Here is a 21,071-nt window from a genome sequence, read left to right as displayed (position 1 = left end):
CAACATTTAGGTGGGTGAAGGGGAAGGGATTCTCCGCTTCACCCATCTTCTACATACACCTCACCGGACCACCAATGCTTGAAGCTACCCAAACCTTACTCTACTGGCGACCACTGCCCTCAACGTCCCTATCGGAAAATCCCCCTCTCTCTGTCTCTCAATATTTATAGAACTTGTATTTAAGGTGACCAATTAAACCACCTCAACCCAACCCAACCCAACCCCACCCAACCACCCTAACCCAAAAATCCAATTTGAATACAAACATGTAAGAAGTAAAGTATAAAATGAGTGGTGGGGAGTGGTGACCCATATCTACATGGCCACTAGCCGCCGACTTGAAAGAACTTCTCTACCACTTTTAACATTTTATGGGTGAAAGCTTCTCAGACTTTTGCTTTAATGGGGGAAGAGATTCTTTTCTTCCATCTCGGTCACAATCAGAATCTCGTCACCTCTTTCGTCATAGAAGCTGTCATCACATAGGTGAGCTGGAAAGGAGGAAATGGGCCTTTAAGCTTCATTTTATGGGCCCCCTGTGATATAAGGGCCTTAAATTTTGTATTTAAATCTTCACCTCCCATGTCCAAACACTAATTTTATTTTATTTTATTATTATTTTTTTTTTTGGTTTTAATTTTGGGTGGATTGGGAAATTCCATGGGAGGCGGAATTAAGATTCAACATTAGGAGGGCCACAATGACCTTTGTACCCATTGTCTTACAAATTTTCTCTAAAAGAAGGGGTCAAGTACTAATATTTCACATTGGAGATAATGCCAAATGACTATTAAATTTTAAAAAAAAAAATTCAAAATACTTTTATAAATAAAAATTTTAAAAATCAGATGAGCCCATGGCCCCCCTTGGCCCTGAAGAGCTCTGCCCATGTCCAATTTTGGATGTTTGGAATGTTGCCACTATATATTAGGGGTTCTCTATCTTTTTTCTTCTTTTTTCGATCAAGACTTATCTTTATACTAGGAAACAGTAAACGGTAAAGCATTATCTATCGTTATGCCTAGGATAGACACAATCAAGCATCTATCTTCCCTCCATTTTTCACGAGTCCAATCCCTCTACCCTCAATATCATTACTCACACACCCTTCCACCGTATATCCATAAAGGGGATCTATCTTATTAGTGTCGAGAAATGAACTTTTCTTCTAAATAAGGAGTGGAGTTTCCATGGGGTTGAGGGTAATGTTATCTAGATCCAAACTCTATTCACACTATAGTCAATGTATAATTCAATCTAATTCAAGCATATAATGTTTTTTATTTAAAAAGTAATACTTCAAGAAGTATAATATCCGATACCATATGCTTAAGAGTTTTGAGGTAAGCACACCTCACATGAAGAAATTTTTTTGCTATCTGAAAAAAAAAGGTTTTTTTTATTATTATTTTTTATTTTTTTTGACATCTTTAGTTGGTTTTTGAGGTGACTAGGTTAGAAATTTGGCAATTTTTCTTGTTTTCTCCTCCCTTTCTAAAATCTCATAAAATCAAGTAAGGAGAAAGAAGAAGAATCCTTCCTCAACTTTGGACTTTGGAACTTTTAGACAAAAAAAAAAATTTAAACAAAATAGGAAAAGAAACCTAACTAGTCTGGTGGTGGTTGCATGTAAAAAGATTTAGTTAAAAAGAATTAAAAATTTGGAGACTTTTATTTAATGTGGATGATTCCCACTCCACCATCTCCAAGCAGCCAACCAGAGGGTCAGGTCAGGTGACTTTGATCCAAAGGGGTTTCCTTATACATTAGAAAAGATAAGCACAGTTCAATAATTTCAGATTTACTACTAATTAATGTTGCTTTGGAGAAGATGCCCAGTACTCACCATTATCGGTTGAGCCATGCAGCCCTGGAGTGGCGGTGCGTGGCTTCTTGGTAACTGAGGCCAGCTTTGCTGTCTCGATTAAATGTTAAACAAAACCCATTAAAAATTTGATTTAAGAAAAGATGAGGAGAGAGCAGGTCAAACGAAGGGAAGGGAAGTATCAGAGAAAGACATAGGGAGAAAGTGGAGATCGAAGACCGCTTTTGATCAATCGAAGCCATTGGATTAGTGGGTCAAGCTTTTTTATTCGAAATCTTCAGACCCATTAGCTGAAATTGATGGGGTCTATTGAAGATGATGAATCTGATTTTCAGTGTGTTTCCCTGAGGTGTCTGTGACGCTGATGCTCTGTGGTATCTATTTATTGACGAGCTTGTGCTTGCCATTCCCTTTTCATGCCTTCGTTCCTACGTGTAAGAGACAATAAGGGGACCGACCAAGAGCATCTGCAGTTTTGAATCTGGTGAGTTTTTTTCTCCTCTTCTCAAATCTTTTTGTGTTGATTGATTCTTCTGATAGTGTTTTTAGGAATCAAAATTTGCCCTTTGATAAAATCAGACCTGCCCATGTTGGAATTGTTGTGCTCTTGATTTATGGGTTATTCATAAGTGAGATGTTGAAGGAGATCTTGTGATGCTGAGTTTTTTCAATTGTGGGTTTTCTTTTTTTTCTTTTTTTGTGGGAAATGAGTGTTGAGTTCTCGTCTGATCTTTAAGATTGATGCCAGATTAGACTTTTCTTGAGCTAGAGATGAGGATTATTTCTTATGGTGGAAAAAGGAGAAAAAAGAGAAATTTTGGGAAATTTTGCAGAGTAGTTCATGGGATATTGAGGCTTCTTTCTAGTGAAAGATTATCCCTTTCTGTTTTTTCTTTTTCTCTACTTTTGTTCTTCAAGAGAAGTTTTCTCGGTGATTTTATTTATGTGGTCATGAGGTCTGTATTTGTTTTGACTAATTACTAATTTTGTCCAACAAATTGATGGCTGGTTTTGAGAAGATAATGTAATTCACTGTGTAGTTTTCTTTCCTCGGAAAAGAAACGGTTGTCGACTTTCCTAGGTGAGAAATAAATGATGGGTGGATTTAGGGTTTCTGGGTGACTTTTTTGAGTAATTCTGATTTATGTGGAAGGATTACTGTTCTATGTTGACATTGAATTCATCGGTATTTTGTTGACAAAAATGAGTAGAACAAGGGTTTTAATCCACCTATTGAAATGAGAATTCTGATGATGGATTACTTCTCTGCTTTTTTGTTTCAGGTTCTGATTTGCAATGGATCCCAAAGAAAGGCTTCGTTCAGAAGCCTGGACAAAGCCTTGTTTGGATGATAAATCAACCAAAACTTTTCCCTCAGATCCACAGTCCTTCACTGCCTTCAGTTCTCAGCAACAGCAGCGGAAGTGGAATGATCCTTCCAGTCTTGATTATGGAGTTGGGATGCAGCAGCGGTTCTCTCAATTTGATCTACCTTCAGAGCCCTCGTCAAGTCCAATCAAAACCCTGGATCAAGTGAATGGACAGACTGCCGAGATGGTCATGGATGCTGATAAACTTCAAGGTTGGGATCCCCGAGCCATGTTAACCAATCTCTCCTTTCTCGAGCAAAAGATCCACCAGCTCCAGGATCTGGTTCATCTGATTGTTGGCCGAGGAGGTCGAGTGTTGGCTCACCCAGATGAAATTATGGCTCAGCAGAAGCAGCTTGTAACAGCTGATCTTACTTCCATCATAGTTCAGTTGATCTCAACTGCAGGTAGTCTTCTCCCATCTGCAAAGAATAACATGTTGGCTGCAAATCCTTTTCTTGGGCAGCATGGGGATAACTCTGGTGTTGGATGCCCTCGTAGTTTGGGCATCAATGATGATGTTGTACCAAAGTCTAATGTTGGAACAAAGGTTTTTGATCATTCTGAGCAGACTGACTCGATGGGATATGAGAGCCCTGAAGTAACCCATGCTGGTCAATCCCACCACTCTGTTTCCCCTATTGAAGAGCATGACTCAAAGGATGATGAAGATGGTGGAGAAGGGGAGAACCTCCCTCCTGGATCCTATGAAGTCTTACAACTAGAGAAGGAAGAGATACTTGCTCCGCATACTCACTTCTGCTTGATTTGTGGTAAAGGATTCAAGAGGGATGCAAATCTACGGATGCACATGAGAGGTCATGGGGATGAATACAAGACCCCAGCTGCTCTTGCCAAGCCTAATAAGGAGTTGAGTTCAGAGGCCACACTGATCAGGAGGTATTCCTGTCCCTTTGCTGGATGCAAGCGGAATAAAGACCATAAGAAGTTCCAGCCACTGAAGACCATATTGTGCGTGAAGAACCATTATAAGCGTACACATTGTGACAAAAGCTACACTTGCAGCAGATGCAACAGCAAGAAGTTCTCTGTCATTGCTGATCTGAAGACTCATGAGAAGCATTGTGGGCGAGACAAATGGATATGTTCCTGTGGCACAACATTCTCAAGGAAGGACAAGTTGTTTGGCCATGTCGCGCTCTTCCAAGGCCATACTCCTGTCCTTCCCTTTGATGAAAACAAAGGAACATCTGGGGCAGTTGAACAAGGGGAAAGCATTGAAGCAACCACAGAAACTTCAAGGGAAGGGAATACAGGATTTAACTTCAGCTCCAGTGCCTCCAGTGGAACTGGTGCCCAGAATGTTGTGGATGTGAAAAGCAATATTCAGGACCCCACCAGTTATTTCCCATCAATGAACTTTGACACATGTAACTTTGGTGGGTTTCATGAGTTCCCCCGACCGCCATTTGATGTTCCAGAGAGTTCTTTCTCATTCCTTCTTTCAGGGTCTTGTAATTATATTCAAAAGTCTGAAGGGGCATCAGGTTCTGATGCCCTTAACTGATACCGATGGTATTCAATTTTCTGTTGTGGCAGTTCTTCCAAGCTCTTTGTTGAATGAAATCTGTACTATAACATCTTGTAACTTTTATATTCTGGAGTTGATATTGATGCTTTCCGTTATTGCTCATGTCATGTACACAAATTAAACTTTCTTCTCTGGATGATTCCGTGTTCATGACTAACAGATGAAGAGTTGGATTCAATCAAAATCAGAGATGATCTTTGTATATTAATGCATGCCCATGTTGGAATTGTCTTACTATGTGCATGATTTCTTTCCTCTATTGCAGTACAGTTTACTAGTGTTATAGTAGAATCTCTTCAAAGTTTCTGAGATACCTGAAAGCATTGAGTTTCCAGTTTCCAGTTTCCACCCAGTATTTCAGTTAGCAGTAAATGGTTTCCAAGGCTCGATTGAGTGACCCAGACTTGCTACCCAACTCTATTATTCATGTCAGGTATCGAAATTTGTGTTTTCAGTGTCAATTCTGGTAAAGATATCAACTTCTAACTGAAAACGTAGTGCTTATTGCAATGGGTTGGGGGGAGATGAATGCGTACAAACATATGTGTTCACATTTCCAGGTGAGCCCCAGTAATAAACTAGATATGTTGCGTACTAGTTACGGATCAAATTAGCATTCCTTCACGAATAAGACATGAAGGCCAGCTAATCTTTGTCTTAATAATTCGGACAAAATACAAACTAATGACAAGGCACAAGCTGTTCAACGAAGAAGGCAAGAAGCTTGCTGCTAGGGATTGTTCCCGGTTAGCGTCGGTAGGTTGATTAATCCTGACTAATCTGATTCTGATTTTCATATTACTTATTTTGAGCTTATACTGGTTTGAATTGATTAATTTTGATCTTCAGGACAGAAATACATTATTTGCTTATAATTAAAAATAATTTCATTTACTTTCTTTCTTGAATGATATTTTTCTGACCAACAACAAAAGTACTACACGAAGACCAAGTCATCCACATAATCATGGATTTATATCAATGAATAGAAGTAAAGTAATGTAATCGAAACTGCTTGCTACTGTTCTGTATCGATAGAAGGTGTGTCAAGATTGTAAAATTTCAGTCTCTCGGCTGATTTCATTTCCCACCCTTTGAACATTTAACCAAGACATCAAAGTGCCAAGCACTGTTGTTATATAGTAGTGTACAAGATTCTTCTTCTACTTTTTACTTGTTAGCAGCTTCTCTTTTTATTGTTTATTTTCTTTTTTGCATAGCAGTTGCCAACAAGCAGGAATGTCAGAAGCAGCAACAGAAATTTCCATTGAATTGTTTGGATTAATCTTGAATTAGCAGCAACCAATCCTAAACAGGAATGAAGAACCTTCGATGAATGGAGGTTTAAGAAAAAGAATGAAGAGAAGATAATGGACACTTGTAGGTTTATTGAGGTTTGACAGAGCGAACTGAATGGACCCGTTGGTTCTCAGAAAGAACAAAACAAGACTGTTTAAACAGAAAGTAAAGAATCATTTTATAGAAAAACTAAACAAAAGAGGAACTCAATCCTCACAAATCACTTACTTAATAAGAGTTTTCCGAAGATGAAGTACAGATTGCAGTTATTCAAATGACTGAATTATCCTGCCCATATTAATCTTCATGCCTCTTGGAATAACAGTTCTTCAATTGACTAGATTGGTCTGCCCATATTGAGAATTATGGAGCAAAATAAGCTTCAAGCCCCTTGGAGTGCTCTTCTTGAAAGGACGCTTGTAATAATTCTCCCTAAGAACTATGTCGTCCATACAAGACCAAGTAGGCCCTCTTGGAGTGCTCTCTGCCCACAAGAACCTCTGTGAGTATGGGCTTGTCAGACTTTCACGGAATTCCTCAGCAGTTTCACAGAGTAAGCCCTGCAAGTAAACACAATAAACCCGCATTTAACATGCTAAGCAATCCATAAAAGAAAAAGGAAGAACTTCAAGAAGTTTAGTGAATAAAATTTACTTCTGCCATGGCTTTGATCTTCGTAGTAACATCATTTGTAAGAAGAATGAGATGTTCATCTATCTTAATTCTCTTGAATAAGAGAGCACATTCAAGGATATGGTCTTCTGCTGTTGGGGAAACAATCTCTGTCAAACTCCTAAAGGAAGAAAATGGAGCTGAACTAGTACATCCTCCAGCAAATCCACTGGTGCTCGCTTCACTCAAGCCTGGAGAAGCAGGAGGGGTTGGTGCAATTGGCCTGGTCTCCTCCACTGAACTCTGAACATGAATCCACCACTTTGTTTTCACCATACATTCTTCTATCCATTTCAGTACAGAAGAAACATCTGATTCCCTTCTAAAGAGGGTTCCACGTCGTTTCAGACAATCCAGTTCCCTAATGACTGAAGATCGAATAAACAAGGATCACACATTCTGTTTGGAGAAGAAAGATAGGTGGATTTGTTCCTTTTGTTGAAAATACAGAAAGGTAAGGAGAGAAGGGGGAATGAAAAGCTTGAAATTCAAACAAATACAGAATTTGACTCAGAAAAAAGTTACTGAATGAAATTGCACCCAACTTACCCATTCTTGGAATGATGAGTTGTGTTCCCTTGATGCCCTGTAGGAGTTTCAGAGACCTCACAGAATCCTTGTTTAGAAGACAAGTTGTGTCCACAACCATGTTCCACTTCTTATTGGCCTCATTATGAGACTTAATCTGCAGCATACAGTAAAAAGTTACATTCTTCCATAGATAAAACATATATCCTCAATAAAAATGTATCCATGAAACGTTTGAACAAAGAGAAGAAAATTAATGAGACTTACAGAAGATGGATCACTGTTTTTCTGCATGGATGGGATACAGTTGACAGAATGGCTGCTCCTTGTAGTAGTAACACTAGACGCTGAACCTTTTATCCCGCTTTTACTGATCGAGTTTAATCGTAAGGACTGAAATGGCACTCTCTCTGTATCTGTGACCCTAGTTTCCAGCCTTGCTTGAGTTTGTGGTTCAGTACCCTTTAATTTTCTGTCTTTGAAAATCGTAGGTGTCTGATTCTCCTTATCTGAAGAGAAAAGCTCTTCTTCTGGGTCTATGCTGGAGCCAGCAATAACCTTAGATGAGGATGACTTTGGTAACTTCAAAGGCATGTTTTCATTTACCCTAACTTTCTTCATGGATTTGAGAAGCAAAGTATTTGGGCTGAAATTCTCCTTGTCTGGAGTGAAAACTTCTTCCCCACTCAAGTCAGGGAAAAGAACCTTAGAAGTCGGGTGGTTCTCTTTTCCACCTCTCTGATTTTCTATTCCTATTTGAAGACCAGTTCCCACACTCTTTCCCTTGCTCTTTCCTGTTTGAATTTGCAGAACACTAGCCGGTTTGCCTCTTCGTGACCAAAGATTTGGTGTTTCGTTCTTTTTCTCTGATATTTTCAATGGCGTTTCCTGATTTTCTCTTTCAAACAGCACTTCAGTTGAACGAAGGACTAGTGGGCTCTGGTTCTCTTTGTTGAGTTGTAGAGTTGTGGGCAAAGATGAATTCAAGGATTCTGTGACAACAGTTTCTGACCAGCAGGTCGAGAGATCTCGCTTGTCAAGAATTCTCCGTAGTGGACTCTGGTTTTCTCCTTCAAGCCTTTCACCGGCAGACATGACCTCCTCTTCTTCCACTCCTTTCCCTTCGGCAGGAGAGGATGAATTCAAGGACTCTGGCATGGGAGGTGCCGAAGGGAAGAAAGAATTCTCAGTTTTTTGAGGTGGAGATGTCCATGGTGACACTGCTCCTACAACTGGTGCTAAATTTTCATCCTGAAGGGTAAAATCCAGAGAATTAGAACCACAGACATTCTGAATCTCTGCATTCTTAACTCAAGAGTGCAAGACCAGTCTTACCTGATACGCATCATCTTCTTCTTCATGACTTGTAGCATCAGACGCAGAAACAAATGGGGTTTTGGTTAAATTTTCTTCAGGGAATGGAAAATTCAAGGTTTCTGGAGGAGGAGGAAGTGCTGATGGTGACATTCCCTCTGTTACTGGAGTTGATTTCTCATCCTGAAATAAATTAAAGAAAAAACTCAAGAAAATTAAAATATCGACACATTTCTCCACTGTAAGCTTAACTAAGCAAAACCGGCCTAACCTGATGCGGTTTTTCCTCTTCTTCTTCTTCTTCTTCTTCTTCTTCTTCTTCTTCTTCTTCCTGAGGTAACGCATCCGACGGAGAAAGAGAAGGGTTTTCAAACTTAAATGCTTGACTCAGAAGCATCCAATGCAGTCTGTAAATCCTCGTTGAAGCACCCAACCTCAGCGTATCACCCTCATTTAGTTCAACCATAACTTGTGGTTCCATCTTTCGCCCAGAAATCCATGTCCCATGGGCTAAACAGAACCAAGAACAAAAGAAAGCAGAACCCTAGCAATAAGAACATTTTAATCTTGCCGAAAAACCACGAAGAGCAAATTGCGAGCGCAAGAAGGGCAAGGAGAACAAGAATGTAGGGGATAAGAGATGGAGAACACTACCAGATGATAAGTCCATCACTGAAAGTTTCTGCAACGAGGGTTTCGAGCAGATCTGAAGATGGAAACGACTAATGCTCGGATGTTCCAGCATGATATTGCAATCTGGGTGCCGTCCCACGATCAAGATCTCTTCGCGACATTTCTGACTATTTTCACTGGAGTCGAACGAGTGGGTTTCTTTAGAGATTGAAGGAGGGGAGTCAATCAGAAAGATGTTCTTGAAAATGCAACCATTTTTTAGCACTGTGAAGACAGGGATCTTCTTATCTTCTTCTTTCACTAGGTTGCTCTTCTTCTTCTTGTCTGCCATGATCGAAGTGGCTGGGGACAGAGCTTTTCTTCCCGTTTACCCTTTTTGTGGGGTTTATCTATGTGGGTCTTGGCTTTCCTTCTTCGATTTCGATGAGAGCAGAGTTGAACAAATGACGCTGGGGATTTGAATTAATACCGGGGAAATTGAGTCGGATCTTATTTTTCCTTCTCAGGGTACAATTTGAATTGCAAGATGGAACGGGTTTTGATTAATTGATTATTTGATTTGCTATAGGCATAAGATGACCGTTCTACCCCCAAGAAAATGACCGTTTATTTGTTTATAACGGCTAGTTTCCATTGAGGATAGCACCAGACGTTTCATCTTCCAAACGTACATTTTTTTTAAACTGGTAGTTTTTTATTAAGGGCCTATCGGTACGGTTCCGTAATCAGAATAGTGTATCAAATTTACACGGTACAGTACGGTTTCGGTATTTCCAAAAACGATTCGGTATTAAATCAGTGCAAGAAAATAGTTTAAATACGGTATCTAGTGTGGTAAAAATTTTGTACGAATGAACCCAAGCCACTTTTGTTATTAGTTCATTAAGATCCTAATGAAATTGCGATCAAACAATCGATATAATCTAATATAACAGAGACAACAAGTAAATCTAAAAAGAAAAGTGAAGGACAAAATGAAAAACTAAAACAGGGAATTAGGGATAAGGTAAAAGTAAAGTGTTTTAATTGTAAATTACATTTATGTCCCTTAATTTGGTATGGTACCAATTCGTACGGTTTCGGTACATACCGACGGTATGAGTACCTAAAACTGAAACCGTACCAAAGAAATTCAATTTTAATACATACCGTACCGAATTTTAAACGGCGCGGTACAGTACAATTTTAGACGGCACGATTCGGTAAGGTTAAACGGTTTTGGTACACAACTAACACCCTTAGGCCGAGACGATTACATGTACCATACACAGCATTGAACCCATGACCCTTTGGAGTTTTTTATATTAGAGGGCAGGATGATTATATATACCATCAAGGAGGGCGAACAACCCTTTTGATGGTGGTACTGTTGAATTCATACTAAGGCCGAGATACCCTGGGATACACTGGGTAGAACAAAAATTTACAGTGTGGAACTCAACGGAACAACCCTTAAAGTCAAATTCATACGAAGGCCAAGATACCATGGGATAAAGTTGAACGTGTAACTAATTGGTTAGAGCCAAAATTACCGCACTTAGACATTGAGGAGTTACTGTCCAATCCACAAAAGCAAATAAAAACCAACATCTCATATTATGAGTTCAAGAGTTTAAATGTCTTTAAGCTCAAAGGAAGAAACTTCACTATCCTGAAAATATACTCAAAATATGTATAAGTTGAGCCTGATGAACCCAATACACCAGGTGGTGCATCAATTTTGATTATATGCATCCACAAAGTGTATTTACTTGTGGATTCGAAGTGATACTTCGAAAGAATAAGTCACAAAGAACTATTGGGAGAGCCTCAAAAAAAATATCTGGAGAGACACAAAAAACCAAAGAGCTACACTATCTTTTTATGAAATTATGAAAGATTTTTAATGAGACAAACTATATCAGAAGCACTAACTGCCTTGCAAGCCTAACCTTAAGGTTTTAATCAATATGCAAGCCTAGCTCAATAAAGAAAGAAAAAAACAATCCTAGAAGCACCAAAACAACCTTCCTCCAACTCCAATACAAAAATGAAGAAGATACACATTGTGATTGAGTAATATTTTGTTGACCCAGTGGTACAAAACGATGCCTCAACTTCAATCAAGTAAGATGACGTTCTTGTGAAACAACCAGCAATACCTAGAGGAAATCACTCCTGCTTGTTTCGAGCTAGCCTTGCACGGTGTCTAAGCTCAGCCTTCTTCCACTTAACGATCAACAAACATAAATTGAAGAGGGTGCTTACCTGCAAAAGAAAGAATGACTTAAAAGTTCAATGGATATGGCCATGTACTGCAAAAAAATGGAACGAAATAGATAACGGCAGGATCACTAACCAATATTAAAATTGATATGACAAGAAGAGGACCAGACCAAAGCACTGAAATGAAAATGCCCTGTGGATCAAAGTAGTTCTGACCAGCAAAGCTTTTCCAGTTTTCAGCCAGTAAACTATTGATTCTCTCAGCAAAATATACACCACCCACTGCAAAACATAGAAACCATTAAAACTCAATATATGTGCGAAGTTAAAAGACACGGGCGGAACACCCATTAGTGGCCTTTGAACAAGTTCTGTAAATAACAAACTGTAAAGCTAACTGAAGGCTGACGAAAATTAACCATCCATTTACTCTGTAGCTTACTCCAGTAATCACCCGCATAATCATGTCATTGACTTGCTACTCAAGACCTATAATGACAATCTCAGAACATCTTTTTTTCTTCTTCTTCTTTGGGGGGGGGGGGGGTGGGGGTGTGAGAGAGGGAATACAAATGAGTAGTGGTGGGGAAGAAGCCAAAAAGAAAAACACAACATGAATAATCATTGCAGAATTTGGATAAACACGCATAAGGCCTCGTAAGACTAAAAGCAATTTGGCATAGAGAGGCAATAAATTTGACTGGAGAATATTATTCTCGTTGAGGGGTTGGGGGAATAATTGTTTGTAATAGAATCTTACATGCCATAAGGAACAGGAACATTTGAAAGTTGACATTCTTCCGTGAGAAGAAGACTGCCAAAAGCAAGGCAACGTGAAATGACAACAAGCTTATTAACCAAGGCTCCTGTAAATTTGGGAAAAGCAAAAATATCAGCATGGCATATACAGTATGATGTCACTGATGGGTCGTGCTCATGGTAGAGATGCCCATTCACAGAAAAATATGAAGAACACCCAATACAGGTACTCATCATCAATTTGTCACAATGTATTGCAATTAAATGCAAACCAACTTAATTAAACTAATCAATTTATAGCAGCAAGAATGCAGGTGGTAGCAGGAAAGACATCAAGAAATATATTCTATGGTACTTACGGTGTCACCAAAGTTAGCACCGTAGCATTAATACTAAGTTTTTCATTAGGACATTAACTACTTCAAGGAAAAGACAGATCTACCAAAGGAACCATCGCAAGGATTGAGTTCGTGGAAATTGAATTGCAGAAGATTACTAAAAAAAAAAGGATCTAAATATCCCATAATGGCAAGATCTAGCATCAACTAAGCTTTTTATGGCACAGAAATTCAAAGCATATGATCTCCATGTTGAATCACTCATAATCATAATCATGTCAAGCTTAAAAATTTCTTCAGTATCCACAGTACGCAAGAGCTCCAAGTTCATAACTCTTAGGGGAGGAATGACAAACGAGCTCTATTAAGACCTCATAATCCTTATTTATTTGATCTGTCTCAGATTATATATTCCTTTATGATGGACCAAGTTGAGAGAAGTGATGCAAAACCAATACAAACAAAGTGATACAAACCTGATATCATGGAGGTGTTTTGAGCAAAACTTGGCCACTTAATATGATGAATAGGAGAGGATTGGAACAGAAAATGGAAAAAGATAAGGAAGAAAAAGGAAGGGCAAGCAGAGACACATTAGGACATGATTGGCCAAACTGAGGAAGCCAGGCCTAGCGTCAAAAAAGAAATTCATCCTCATCAGTTGCCTCGTATTTAAATAAGAAATTAAATCTTACAAAACACCTGAATAACAACTCACACTACTCCCATACTCCCGGAATAACTACAACCTGCGTAACTTCTCATCATGATAAACTACTCCCCGGCTAATACAGTAATACCATTATAATAACTACTCAAGTGACAAGCCATTACACCCAATTTCCCATGGAATCAATTTCCTACTTTCCCTGTGTGCAAAAGAAAGAGAAGTTTCAAATATTTATCTATGTTAGAGTGGATTCAACTCATATTTTAACCAACAACCTCACTTAGACTCCCTACATTTTGATAATTGATAATTCTTAGGAAACATTCTAACTTTTTCTGCCAATAAATAAATAAATGATGCAAACCAGAACCTAGGGTCAGGGTTTAGGATGTATTTCCTATATTAGATGGCTGCCCAGGTCTATTCCAGCAATAGATTGAGGGTCTTGTGGGGTTTTAATACTGCTCAAGGCATGTTGTAACTGAAGTTTCCAATCTGAATTAATATAGAAGTTAAAATTCACATTTGAAAAGTCAAATCCTAGACCAAGTAGGACTGAGTTTAGGGTATACAGAAGTTTCGGCCAGTGGGTTTTGGGCTCCGATTTTGCTGGTTTTATGTTTCAGATTTAGAACTTAGGGTTTTGGAGAGGTTAATAGGGTCAGGAAGTTTTGGTTTAGACTTTAGGGTTTTATGAAGTTTCTAAAAATTCTGCAGAAGTCCAAGGTTGAAGTAGACTTGCAGAAAATTTTCAGATTTAAGGAAAACAAGGTTGAATGGGACAACTGGCTTAGGGTTTCTGTTCCAGGGATGATTGCGACTCTAGGAGGGGGGAGAGGGTTCAAGAGGGGCTGGGGAAGTAGGTTTACTCAAGGATTGAAGCTGCTGCTTGCGCAAAAGCAGGGGCATAGGGGAAGGCCTACGGTTGCTTGGAAAGGGGCTGGAGTTGCAGAACTAGGAGAGGAAGGGGGCGGTAGGGAGTTGCGATGGGGTTGGGGTGGTAGCCTAGGTCAAACAAGGGGGAGTAGGGGCTGGGGAGTTTGCACAAGGCAATGAAGGGGATGGGAAGGCTGCGGACAGGATAGGTGGGGTGGGATGATCTGTAACTTACTTCAGAAGGTGAGATGAGACTGGACTATGCACTGGAATGCCTTGATGATCTCTTGAAGCTGCTGTAGTTGAAAAAGATGACGATGAACAGAAGAATTTTAAACACAAACACTCAACCAAGGCCCACCCAACAAAGGAGACCCTGGTCCTTACTCAACAATTCAATTAGTCATCAAAACTGAAAATAAATTACAATGATGAGGCCTTTTATAGCCTGAAACAAGGGACTCTAACTGACTTTGGGATTCCCTTAACTGGTGGGAGCCTACTTATCAAATTGGACTCTTATCTAATCTAAAAGAGAATCAAATTACTACGTGACCTCAGCCCTTGGATCTGAGATTCTCACTCTCATAGTTTAAGTCATTAATTAAGCACATGCTAATTAAATAACTTAACACCTAAGTAACCAAATTACAATCAAATACAACTTTGACTCAAGATAAAAATACTCTAAATAACTACAACTTGGACTCAAACTAACTAAAATAAAATCTGTAATGAATCCTAATTTAATTTCAGGAGTAAATTGAAGGCCAAAATGCCCTAAATACCCCTCCCATAGGGTTCAGAAGCCTATGGAGGCTTTTTGGAGCCATATTAGGGCGCCACTTAAGCTTTCAGCCAGGGGGTCCTTGTGTTCACATCAACAAATAAAAGTGTTCTCTTTATCTTTAGTGAATATCATGGTGGCAACAGCCAACATTACAGTTCCTAGTCAATCCAAGGGCTAGAGAGATCTTTGATAGGAAATCTCTGTTAATCTCATTAAGTAACCTTCACCATGGTTGCAAATACACAGTTCTTGATAATTCAACCAGAAAAAGAGGAAGTGTAAGGCTCCTAATATCGGGGGTCTGGGGAAGTAAAAAAAAAAAATGCAGGTCTACCCCCTGCTTTCACCAAGAGGCTGTTTTAAACTCAAACCCAAGGCCTCTTGGTCACAATGAAGCAAACAATACTGACGCACCAAGGCTTGCTATCTAAAATTCAACCATAGCAGCCATAATATCCTCCTCATATGTGATTATATTACACAAGCATCAGAGGAGATGAACCAGCCACGCAGAACAGTTACTAGGCCTACACTGACAAAAAAATAGTATGGACCAGCTTAGCAATAAAGATAAAGTTATACAAAGAACAACATGACGTATCACTTCCCAACCTGAAGGAAAAGTAGGAGACGTACACTATATGATGCCTCCAGAATCAGATAGCATGATCCACTTGGGAAATAAACTTATACAAAGAATAACACGCGTAGTAACATGAAGTATCACTTCCAGCTCAAAGGAAAAGTAGGAGGCCAGTATTGGATTGGATACCCAAAGATACTGAAAAGCTTTCATTTTAACTTCCATAAAACCAACAGCATTATACTAATCTCCAAATATAACTAATTTCTCCTTTACCAATACCGCAATTCTGCCGCTGAGGGAAAATAAATAAATTTCCAACTTTCCATTCATGAACTTGTTTGATGAAACTATGAAGTCCCCCCCCACCCCAAAAAAAATGGAGAATTTTACATGTGGGTCCTCTTAGTCAAGCCTAAATTACATGTTGGGTCCTCTTAGTGGGAAACCTTACATCTAGGTATAGGGGTCTCAAATACTGTGAGTAATCGTTAGTTCAATTCAAATTTTAATGTTAAAAGGACAAAAATGCCCCCTTACTAGTTAATGACTAAAATACCCACCCTCCGGTACACATCTTACTGTCACTGTTTTATCACCCACCACCAGCAACACCCCCCCCCCCCCCAAAACCAACCTAAAAAAAAAAAAAAAAACCCCACTGATTCAACTCTAATACCCCCATCTTCTTTTATGTTCAATAACTCCAGCGACCAGCCTGTTCGTCCAACCCAGCAACCTTGAACGAAAATTTCAGTTAGATCAGAATGGTGGGTTATGATTCTGCTTCATAAGATGTGCTGGATTTCCCAATGGAACCCACCAATGTCTTTTACAAGAAAGAAAAAAAGAGCCCACCAATGTCTGCCATTTTACAGGAAGCTATGATTAGATGGTGGGTTGAAATGTGTTAAAAGCCTTGGTAAGCAACTAAATAAAGTCCTTATTCCCCGTGCTTCGCAGTTGACACCAGATGAATCTGTCAGCACCCAATTGGTTGCTAGATTTAACTATTCCTGAGCTAAAATTAGGAATTTTCCACTAGAAAAAGCAGATGAATAAATTAGGAAGCTTGTGTGTATCCATTCAAAATCCAAGATTTTCATATTCTTTTGGGCTTTTTGTGATATTTCTTGTATTCATGCTCCTGCAAAGCAACCCTTCCCATTCGCTCACTTGTTCAACCCAGACGTTGACAGGAAACAGGGTCAACAACCAATAGCAATGATCTCCCAGGACTGGGTTCTTACTTGCATTGGTGAGAGGGCATAGGATTCGTCACATCTGTTGGCAGAACCAGGGTGGTTTCCAGCGGTGTAATTTTCTTTTTCTTTTGGGGGGGAGGAGGGTTTGGTGGGTGGTCCAGCGATCGGCCAGTGGTGGGTAATTTTTGGCAGGGTGAAGCAAGAAGATGGGGGAAGGGGTTCCTGCTTCACCCACCTATATGGTTTAGTAAAATAGGGTATGGGAGTATTTTTGTAAAATTACTTCTATTTAACAGGTAAGGAGGCATTTTGTTCCTTTAACTTTCAAAATTTGATGGCTTGAACTTATAGTTACTCACGGTGTTAGAGACCCCTATATCTAAATGTAAGAGTTCCCACTAAGAGGAACCCAACAAGATTTTAGGCTTGACTAAGAGGACCCAAACATAAAATTCTCAAGAAATTTACAAAAATGAAGCAAATCATTGGGCTTGTAGTTCCCAAAAAAATTACTTACAACAACTTCCACTTCATATAGTACATTCTGAACCAAGTTTGTTCTTCATTTTTCCTCCTCCTAGTTTTTCTGTTTAGCTTTTGTGTGTCTTATGAAAATTAGAATTCAACTCATATATGGGGAAACCCATCCCCAAATCCCCATCCTAAAATTTAAGGGGGAAAAAACTACTGAAATGGTGAAAGGAAGAACCAAGCTGCCAAAATGGGCATGGGAGGAAAAAAAATTGCAGATGCATAACTCCTATCAAGAACAAGCAAACCTAAAATGGCTAGACACAGGATAGGATTACAGAGACAAATGTAGAGAACAGGGATGCTATTTCCATTTCGTAAATCACAGGCAAAAATTGTGGACAAACACACTCTGTTCAGACTTTCCCGCTCCCCCAAACCCACCCCAGCTGAAATCTACAGGATCAATTAGTATTTCAGTAGCATACGATACTGCATTGATAAAATACAAAGCATAACAGAAATGTGCAAAAGCAAATGTCAGGTAATATTAGAAGTAAACTTAAATTATTACCTCAGCGTGATTGCATGGCTTACTAGTTCATATAAATTTTATGTTTCGCCAACAGATAGTATTTGGTAGAGACAACACAGAAGTGCAAGACACAAAAACCACATGGTAGATCATCTGCCAGATCAATACTTTTATTTCTTTAAACCATTAAGTACGAGCAATATCTCATACTGATAGCATGACTGCATGTAGGTATCCATGTATCATAGACCAAAAAAGAACCATGAATGACAGCATAGATGAATCCATTATGGGATCTGCCGGCACCCAAGTATCTGCACCAAGGCAGGGACTTATAGTTTACCATGAAGAATTAAATTAAATAAAATAAAAACAACAAATTTCCCAACATGATTGCGTGACCAACTGAGATTAGCATGACTTAAGTTCCACACACCCCCAACCCAAAAAAAAAGTACAATATATGGCTTTTCATTTGACGTGGAATAATTTAAAGCCAAAATAATCATGTTTATACCATCCAACCTCAAATGAATGTGTCACTTTTGGAAAAGAATGCCAGGTTAGTTTCCAGCAAAGAACCAAGAAATAATAATATAATAATTGCTTTGAAAGACCAACAGCTGACATCATAACCAAACAATGCTTTATCTGAAGGCATTAGGGAACAAAATAGAAATACGAATCTTCTATAAAATAGGAGTGATCAACAGTCAACAATTGACGAGAAGATATTGTTTGCAAAAAGAAAGAAACCATGTCTAGGATGCAGGAACCCTTACTACGTGAACATTATCATTCAGATAGCAGGCAGCTAGAGCTAGGCCAACTTGCAACTTCAAAACACTTGTAAAGAAGATGCTCGATTCTTATGCAATTTCTCTCTGTAACGGACAAGGCAATGGAATTCTTTCTTCCTCGGGTGAATATCACACTTTACAACCCTACTGATTGTTGTTTAACTATAAGCAACTTAAAAAGATTTAATGAAACGAAAAATTGAAATAAATCAAGAACTGAGAAAAACGTTTATATGAGGAACCTATACACCATCTCATCAGATGCAAAAACAAGAACTGAAAAATAAGCAAACCCGTCTGATTCTCTAGAAAGGTGACATTCAATTCTATCAATTGACCTCATCCATTCAAGTGTTTAGCACATCCATCAAACAACCTTATAGATCCAACTATAATAGTAATCCGAGGGATATTCAAAGCTAAAGGTCAGATCAGATAAAACCAGACAAGATTATGGAAATTGAGATACAAAAAGAAATCTAGGGGAAGATAAGGAAACAAATGTACCTTCCAATCGATTGCATGGAAAAACCCCATGAAATTCTCATAAGCAGGCTGGAATCCAGTTTTGAGTTCGGCAGTGAATTTCTCCATGAGTACTTGCATCTGATCTAAATGCTCGTTCATTACAGATTTTAGGTCTTCCATGTTGGAAAACGATGAAATCAGAGAGAATGAGTTTTCCAACGAACAACTATCTCGAACAGTTTACTGCTCCTTTTCTAGTTTGGGAAAGGAAGTGCAGATGCAGAGTTGAATAAGTTACAGTGGGTTTCGAGTGTACCAAGGATCCAGAGCCGGAGAGAATGCTCTACCGCCAAGCATGTCGTACGGCTTTAAAATGAACAAAAAAAAAAAGAAAAGAAAAGAGCAGTGTGGAATTTCCTTTTTTCCTTTTTTTTTTTTTTTTTTAGTATGGAATGGACACGTAGGAAAATGCAGGATTAGTGGCTCAAGTTTGGACCGGCTTAGCCCATTTTCAATTTCCAAATGGAGTCTGGCTTTTTTTTTTTTTCTTTTTTTTGGGTAAATAATAAATAGAGGTTGTTTTTTGTAGAGCTTCACTTCAGTGATGCGCATTAAATGGGCAGCACCGTAAAACCAACGATCAAGATTGAAATCTCGACCGAAATTTCGATCTCAACCGTCCATTTCAATTTATGAACACACCAAAATAGATGGTCGGCTTCACATGCTCAACATTGAAATCACACTACTTTTTGTAATAGCTCAAGATGTTATAAAAAAATGTAACGTCATGGCTTTTTTTTTCTTTTCTTGAAGCTAGTAGCTTTGTATAAAGCAAGATATTTTGTATATTTTAGGTTTCAAGCTTGTTTCCAGAAAAATTCAAATTCTTGACGTCATTCCATAAGTTATTGATCTTTATCAATTAAACAAATTATTTAATTCTTCTTTTTTTTATTTGAATGCATAAAATCATGGTCAATAATGGTTAACCTAGTAGCATTGCCCAATCAATCAAAGTTATGTTGGATTCAAAGGTATTCAAAGGTTTTTCTAAGGCTTAGAAAAATAAAATTTTGTCTAGTATGTAGGGGAGGAGTCAAGATTCAACATGGAAAAGGGCTACAATGACCTTTTTACCTTTTTCTACCCATTGTTTTTATTCTTAAAAAGTTTTTTCACATAACCATGGAGGATAGGTGCTAATATTTCACACTGGAAAGAGGTCTAGATGACCAAAGGATTAAAAAGAAAAAGGGCCGAAAGGGCTTTTATTCATAATTCTAAAAAAATACAGGGGAGGGGGGGCCACAGACCCCCTGACCCTGGGGAGCTCTGCCCCTGCTAGCCTAATCAAGGTCAATTAGGATCAAGCTAGATTCGACCGAAGTATCGTAACTTGACCACAAAGCCAAGTTGGGCTTGGGCTGCAAACCTAGCTAAAAAGACTTGGGCTTAGAAAACTAGCCTAACCTAGCCTTTGTTCTAAGGTTCTGGTATGTCTCACAAAAACAAAACACATTTAGGTGTTTTGTAATGGAATATTTTGGTTGTGGTCTAAGTCAAAAACAAAGTAGAAATCCTAGCAAGTGAATCAATTAGTAAATATCAACACCTCATAAATTAGAGCTTAAGAGTTTAAATATCCTTAGAACTAGAGATTTTTCATTAAAAAAAAAACCTAGAAATTCTCCCTTATATATACACCCAACATTTATCATACTATGTCAAAATATGGGTTCATTTAAAACTTCCAAGGAATTGAGTCCCATTATTTTCATCGCTAAAATACTTCCTTACTCCCACACACATGCACAAAAAGATTCCTTGTTAGTAAGACTTTCGACCATATGTTTCACACATCTTTTAAATATTTTAAGCAATTATTTGCTCTCTTTTTTCGAACAAAACAAATTATATGTTTCATTTATGTTCATGCTGAAACTTGGTAAGTGGATATATAGAGTAGAACTTATCATTATTTTATATGTAAAATTTTTAAAGGTGACTAGAATTGTTTCATTAGGAAAAAAATTAGAGAAATTTTAAGTACCATCCCTTAAACTATCATTAAAATTAATTTCACCACTTGAGTTATTCAATTTATTAGTAGACCTCTATAGATTGAAAATATATTAGTGACACCATCTGTTGTTAAGAAATTAAAATTATATATTA

General features: G+C 38.4%; 3 protein-coding genes across 3 annotated transcripts; 1 reads left to right on the top strand and 2 right to left on the bottom strand.

Annotated features, from left to right (window-relative positions):
• The first annotated feature begins 2,085 nt into the window (after positions 1–2,085).
• STOP1 (C2H2 and C2HC zinc fingers superfamily protein) lies at positions 2,086–5,121 on the top strand. Its single transcript, XM_089149521.1, has 2 exons — positions 2,086–2,309; positions 3,109–5,121. Exon 2 carries the CDS (start codon positions 3,122–3,124, stop codon positions 4,721–4,723), a length of 1,602 nt encoding a protein of 533 aa, XP_089005647.1. The 5' UTR covers positions 2,086–2,309; positions 3,109–3,121; the 3' UTR covers positions 4,724–5,121.
• A 786-nt stretch (positions 5,122–5,907) lies between these two features.
• LOC149021263 (forkhead-associated (FHA) domain-containing protein) lies at positions 5,908–9,767 on the bottom strand. The gene is made up of 7 exons (XM_089149519.1): positions 9,215–9,767; positions 8,832–9,070; positions 8,582–8,743; positions 7,514–8,497; positions 7,268–7,403; positions 6,701–7,086; positions 5,908–6,606 (listed from the first exon to the last, which is right to left on the bottom strand). The coding sequence occupies exons 1-7, from the start codon at positions 9,522–9,524 to the stop codon at positions 6,376–6,378; spliced, it is 2,448 nt and encodes an 815-aa protein (XP_089005645.1). The 5' UTR covers positions 9,525–9,767; the 3' UTR covers positions 5,908–6,375.
• Positions 9,768–11,074: 1,307 nt separating this feature from the next.
• On the bottom strand, positions 11,075–19,275 carry LOC149021262 (Tmem18). Its single transcript, XM_089149518.1, has 4 exons — positions 18,933–19,275; positions 12,159–12,264; positions 11,532–11,680; positions 11,075–11,440 (listed from the first exon to the last, which is right to left on the bottom strand). The coding sequence occupies exons 1-4, from the start codon at positions 19,071–19,073 to the stop codon at positions 11,345–11,347; spliced, it is 492 nt and encodes a 163-aa protein (XP_089005644.1). The 5' UTR covers positions 19,074–19,275; the 3' UTR covers positions 11,075–11,344.
• Positions 19,276–21,071: the final 1,796 nt, after the last annotated feature.

The sequence above is a fragment of the Hakea prostrata genome, chromosome 3 (assembly GCF_041222555.1).
Source record: "Hakea prostrata isolate BN-2017 chromosome 3, UWA_Hpros_2, whole genome shotgun sequence".
NCBI classification, from domain to species: Eukaryota; Viridiplantae; Streptophyta; class Magnoliopsida; order Proteales; family Proteaceae; genus Hakea; species Hakea prostrata.
Note: the sequence above shows the minus strand (reverse complement) of the source record. Positions and strands in the feature narration are given on the sequence as shown.